Genomic DNA, 6,000 nt, shown 5'->3' on the forward strand with positions numbered 1-6,000 from the left:
CTTTTTGCACGAAATATTCACCTCCGATGCCTTTCTCGTAGTAAAAGGGATGACACCTTGGCAGGTCTTGGCCGAGCTGGAAGAGTGGAGAGGAGAAGGAAAGATCCAAATGACCCTTTACTCCTCGAGAGCGACAAATCACGGTCAAATTGGAGGCTTGGTCCGGATTTAATTTGCCGTTCCTCTATCCAAATTGGAGGATTGTTCTCTTTCAATAAAAAGGAAAAAAAATGGAGGCTTGATCAGTAGAAGATGTGGCGGCGACCGTGGCGTGCCGAGTCACCTGCAGGACAGAAGCAAAAGAGTGAGGTGACCTTTGCCCCTCGGCAGCGGCAAGCGAGCAACCCTCTTCGTGTGGCCGGAACTTGAACTCCCGCCATCTTCCTCGCTTACCATGGCTGGCCGGCACGCGCAGACCAAGCGCCGGTGATAATTAGTAAGCCGCAACAACAGCCGCGCCGATGTCGTGCCTTCTCTCGCTCCTCCCGCTCCTCCTCGTCACGGCGGCGGCATCAGCAGCTGCCACTGTCGGGTGCGGGCCTGCGGCTCCCCCGGTGCCGATGCCGTGGCCGGAGCAGTTCCGCGGTGGTGATCACGAACCTGACGGCGAGCGGCGGGCGGCTGCGGCAGATCGACATCTACTACGACTGGCCGCGCGGGCAGGGCCCTGAACGCCATCCGCGACCAGCTCTAGGCCGGCGGCCCGCTGCTGGACGTCCAGTGGGCCAACGGCACCTCCTACCTGTTCGACGCCGCGTCCTGCCGGACGTTCCACTTCGCCGTCGGCCTCCTGCCGCCCGACTGGAAGGCCCGCGGCGCCGCCTATCTACCTGGGACGCGCGTGCGTCGACGGATTCGACTACCACGTCTGGTCCAACTTCCTCTTCGCCTGCTACTACGAGGACGCCGCCACCGGCCGCCCCGTCGCCTGGATCGCCGGCGGTGCGTTTGCTATTGCCGTCTGGGACTCGCGAACTCTGAACTTCCTCAGTTCTTCAGCTGGTCAGCACGAACCAGCTTGATGCAGCTAGCAGAGTGATGGTGATGGCGATGGCTTGTGCGATCTTGCTTTGGCAGGGATGGAGCGGCATGTGCTGAACTTTGAGGAGGGTGGAGTGCTCGAGGACTCCTCCAAGTTTCAGGCGCCGGCGTACTGCTTCAATGGCAGCAACGCCGACGCCCCTGCTTCTCCTCCTTGAGGTCGTCAGTTCGCCGGGCCTCTGGCCGGCTGCAGCTGTATCATTTGATCAGTGAGCTTTCTTGAAGAGTTGATGATTTGGTGAACAGAGGGTTCTGCAAAGTGGATGTGGTATACTACTATATTCTTTCCGTTTGTATGTAATATTTTCAGACAAGTGCATGCCGGAATAGTACACGTGGATATAATGTAAGGAAAATAAGACTACTTAAAATTGTGCCCCTCGCTATATTGTATATTCTAGTAGCCTAATTTGCATGTATTTGTTTTCTTTTCATTGCCTTGATGCTTTTACTTTCTAGTATTCATATTCCATACTCCCTCCATCCTAAATTATAGGTTGTTTTGTAAATCTGGATACATATGTTTTTGCTATGTATTTAGATATAATGTTTATCTAGATGCATAGCAAAAATTATATATCTAGATTTGCCAAAATGACCTATAATTTGAAATGGAGAGAGTAGTTCCTATTTTTGCTTTGTGATTAGTTTAATCCCCTGTCAAATTTTGAGACATTCCAAGCCTCTGACAAATACCTTACTTTTTGCCATGAAATTACTGATACAAGAGGTTTCTGTAGGTTTCACAAAAAGGTTCATTATATGTGGCAACAGATTGACACCAAATTTACTTGTGAAAATGATTTGTGGTAAAAAAAATGTATTTGTGATGTCAACGAAATATAGTGATGAAACTTTGCTCACTAATATTTAGGCCCCGTCTGTATCATCTAAAACTAAACTTTAGTTCGGACTAAACTTTAGTCCATACATGTTTGGATCCATGGACTAGAGACACATATAGAAATATCTTTTTACATGCTATTATACCTACATGCGTATAGTGAGGGGTAATTTGATCTTTTCGCAGTTTGCAAATTGGTTTAGTCTAAATTAAATGGAACGGATTTTGAGGACTAATGGACTAAACTTTATTTGAGTGGAAGTAAACTTTAGTCTACATTTTAGTCCACCTGTTTAGGTGCAAACGGAACCTTACTCTTCTATGATCATATATATGATAATAAATATAAGGATAAATTGTTATAAAAAAAAGTCTAGGCCGTGAGCCTAGCTGGGTTGGGCAGGTCCACCCTCCATCCCGTCGAGAGCGATAGATGGACACTCTACACTCCTGTGTTGTGTGGCCAAAAATGGAAGACACTCTAAGGTCCATCAACGGCGTATCTGCTAGCGGCTCCGGTGCGCCAAGTCTCTTGCTGCGTGTCTGAGGTTGGCACACACACCACAATCACAAAAGGGTTAATCGTCTTCGAGGGTGTTTGGCGCAGCTTCTCAACCAGCTTTTCAACATCTTTAAGCGCTTAGGCAGCCAAACACCACGCTTCTATCCGCGCTTAACAAACCAGCGCTACTCTGTGCCTTCGTAAAACCAGCGCAGAGGAAAAGCTGAGGCCACCCCGCTTCCCACCGCTTATGCGGTCTCAATGCCCTCAAAGTTGCAACAAATTACCCGCAATTGCCACCGTATAAAAAGAACCACCCAACCCACCCGCGCCCCTCTCCTGACTCCCCACGGCGCTCATCCCGTTCCTCCCTCCTGCGCCCCCCTCTCGGCTCCATGGAGAGCTAGGGTTCTGCCCCGCCCCCTGCTCCACCAAGCCGGCCCCCCCCCAGAACAACGCCGGTGACGCATCTGAGCCCCGGGCCGCGCCGCTCCGCCCCGCCCGCGGCCTCGCCGCGCCGCCCTGTCCCGAGCCGCGCCGCAATTGCATGTATGAAGCTGCTGCAATTGCAGCTTATGCAATGGTTGATTGTGGGACACCTTCATCTGCAAAGAAGCCAAGGAAAGTGCCGAAGGAGACAGGTTTTCAGTGGGTTCAAAGGCAGCTAAGTGATCCAGAAAGTTGCTATGACATGTTTAGAATGAGAAGGTCAGTGTTCTTCAGCTTGCATGAGGTCTTGGTGAATAATTATGGCTTAGCATCTTCGGATGAGATGTGCTCAATAGAAGCTCTTGGCATGTTTCTATGGATGTGTGGTGCCCCTCAGTCAGTTCGCCAAGCAAAGCATATTTTTACGCATTCCTTAGAAACTATTAGTAGGAGGTTCAATGATGTTTTGGAAAGTGTTAACATTTTGGCTGCTGATAACATTAAACATAAAGATCCTTCTTTTGCTGTGGTACATCCAAAAATTAGAGAACATAGATCTTGGCCTTATTTCAAAAATTGCATTGGCGCGATAGATGGAACCCATATTGAAGTCACTGTACCAGCATCAGAGCAGGCAGTACATATAAATAGACATGGATATTGTAGTCAAAATGTTATGGCTGTTTGTGATTTTGACATGAGATTCACATTTGTGGTGGCGGGATGGCCTGGATCTACTCATGATACACGTATATGGAGGGACACTTTGTATGGCAAATACAAGGATAAATTTCCACATCCTCCTCAAGAAAAGTTCTATCTTGTTGATTCAGGTTATCCAAATCGAAAGGGTTATCTAGCACCGTACAAAGGTCAAAGGTACCACATTCCAGAATTTCAAAATGCAGGGCAACCGATTGGATTGAAAGAGGTGTTCAACCATGCTCACTCATCACTTAGAAATGTTATTGAACGTTCATTTGGAGTCTTGAAAATGAAATGGCGCATTCTTCGAAATGTGCCAAGCTACCCAATGGAGAAGCAAACAATGATCATAATTGCTTGTGGCGTTACATAACTTTATTAGAGATAGTAATTTGAGTGATGTGAATTTTGATAGAATGGCAACAGATGAGACGTATATCGATGAGGATGGGGATATGGGAGCTAGTACAAGTCAATTTGTGCATGAAGAAGATATGGAAGGTGTACGTGATGCCATTGCGCAAGCATTGATTGGAGGTTACTAGATATGTAATATTTGCCCAAATAACTTATGTAACAATCATGAATTATCTAATATATAATTATTTAATTTGTGTTGTTAATTATTTTATTATTAGTTTGTTATTATAAATACATAAATATACATCTATACATACTAAATACATGTATTCAGACAACAAGGAGAGTATTTCAGTCATTTCCCACTTCTGATAGGGTTTCAGCCCATTCAATAAGCAGTCTGCCAAACATCTAACTTCTGTGACCAGCTGCTTCTTCAACCGGCTGCTTCTCAGGCCAGCTGGCTACCAGCTGGCTTTAGTCCTCCCTCGCTCACACCTATAAGCTGTAGCTTCGGCTGATCGGCGCGCACAGACCAAGCGTTAGTGATAAGCCTGGATAAGCCACAACCGGCCCGCCAATGTGGCCTCTCCTGCTGCTCCCGTTCCTCCTCGCGGCCGCGGCCAATGCGTCCGCTGCCGACGCCGAGCCTCCCCCCGCGGCGGCGATGGCCCCGTGGCCGGAGCAGTTCCACGCGGTGGTCGTCACCAACCTGACCGCGCGCGGCGGGCGGCTGGAGGTGATCGACCTCTACTACGACTGGCCCCGCGGGCGCGACCTGAACCTCGTCCGCCTCCAGCTCCCCGACGGCGGCGAACCGCCGCTCCGGAACGTCGAGTGGGCCAACGGCACCGCCTACGTGTTCGACGCCGCGTCCTGCCGCACGTTCCAGTTCGCCGTCGGCCTCCTGCCGCCCGACTGGAAGGCCCGCGGCGCCGCCTACCTGGGCCGCGCGCGCGTCGACGGCTTCGACTGCCACGTCTGGTCCAACTTCCTCTTCGCCCTCTACTACGAGGACGTCGCCACCGGCCGCCCCGTCGCCTGGAATTTCATGGGTGAACTTCTTCTGCTACCTGCTCTGCAGATCCCGTCTCGCAATCTTGTCTCTCCTCCATGGAACAGAGTTTGTGATGGCTTCGTTTGGCAGGGAAGGAGCGCCATGTGCTGAGCTTCGAGCCGGGGGGCGTGCTGGAGGACGCGTCCATGTGGCAGGCGCCGGCTTACTGCTTCGATGGCAGCAATGGCGGCGACGCCGCAGACGGAGTTGACGGCCAGGGCAGCAGGGCCGATCTAGTGAACAGCATGATCAGGTTCGCCGGGGCTCCGGCTGCAGCTGCATCGTTTGACCAGTGAGCTCTCTTGAAGTCTTGAGCCTTGATGATTGACTGAAGAGAGACTTTCTACGGTGACATCTGTTTGGAGGAGAATGTCAAGAAGTTTTGTCACATTCTTTCCGCTTGTACGTATATGGTATTAAGACAAAGTGCAAGCTGAAAATATAGATGAATGTAAAGGAAAAACTCATATTTTGTTGCTCGTAAAATTATGTATACCTTTAGTATCGGGCAAATGGTAGGATTAGCACCGGTCGGGCTGACCGGTACCGCCTAGCCTGTACTAAATGGAGTGCCGTACTAAACACGCCACCAAAAAAAATTACAACCGGTACTAAACGTGCCACCCAACGAAATGAAAAGAAAATGTTACAAACCCTAGGAGGCCTGCACACGCGCATCGTCAGAAGTCATGCAATGCTCGTGAGGATTCAAACCCACGACCTTCAGCCTCACGCGTAGCTTCCTTACCATCCCACATATGCATCACACGTGACTAGATTGGAGATGCATTCCTTTTGAGTAACCCGTGGAGGACCATTTTGTACCGGACCAAGACACCGGCCGGTACTAAATGGTGACATTTAGTACCGGGTGGTGTCACTCACCGGTACTGAATGGCCGCGCTATTTTAGTTCCAGACTATATTAAAATGCGACATTTAGTACCGGTTGGTGTCCTGTTCCAGTACTAAAATAGTTCCGGGGGCTTTTAAATTTGGACCCGGTACTAAAATAGCTCCGGGGCAACTTTTTGATCCGGTACCGGACCAAAAGTTAACCGGT

At 49.8% G+C, this 6,000-nt stretch overlaps 1 protein-coding gene and 1 pseudogene across 1 annotated transcript; both read left to right on the plus strand.

Moving 5' to 3' along the window:
• The first annotated feature begins 461 nt into the window (after positions 1 to 461).
• LOC112880228 lies at positions 462 to 1,397 on the plus strand (annotated as a pseudogene).
• Positions 1,398 to 4,382: 2,985 nt separating this feature from the next.
• LOC112879594 (uncharacterized protein At4g14100-like) lies at positions 4,383 to 5,442 on the plus strand. Its single transcript, XM_025943932.1, has 2 exons — positions 4,383 to 4,936; positions 5,029 to 5,442. The coding sequence occupies exons 1-2, from the start codon at positions 4,462 to 4,464 to the stop codon at positions 5,232 to 5,234; spliced, it is 681 nt and encodes a 226-aa protein (XP_025799717.1). The 5' UTR covers positions 4,383 to 4,461; the 3' UTR covers positions 5,235 to 5,442.
• Positions 5,443 to 6,000: the final 558 nt, after the last annotated feature.

The sequence above is a fragment of the Panicum hallii genome, chromosome 2, assembly GCF_002211085.1.
Source record: "Panicum hallii strain FIL2 chromosome 2, PHallii_v3.1, whole genome shotgun sequence".
In the NCBI taxonomy this organism is placed as follows: Eukaryota; Viridiplantae; Streptophyta; class Magnoliopsida; order Poales; family Poaceae; genus Panicum; species Panicum hallii.

What these genes read in the sequence shown, in the direction of transcription:
- LOC112879594 (XM_025943932.1), top strand. Translation starts at nt 4,462, where the DNA reads ATGTGGCCTCTCCTGCTGCTCCCGTTCCTCCTCGCGGCCGCGGCCAAT. An exon ending in CGTCGCCTGGAATTTCATGG is followed by an intron (nt 4,937 to 5,028) that starts GTGAACTTCTTC and finishes TTCGTTTGGCAG; the next exon opens with GGAAGGAGCGCCATGTGCTG.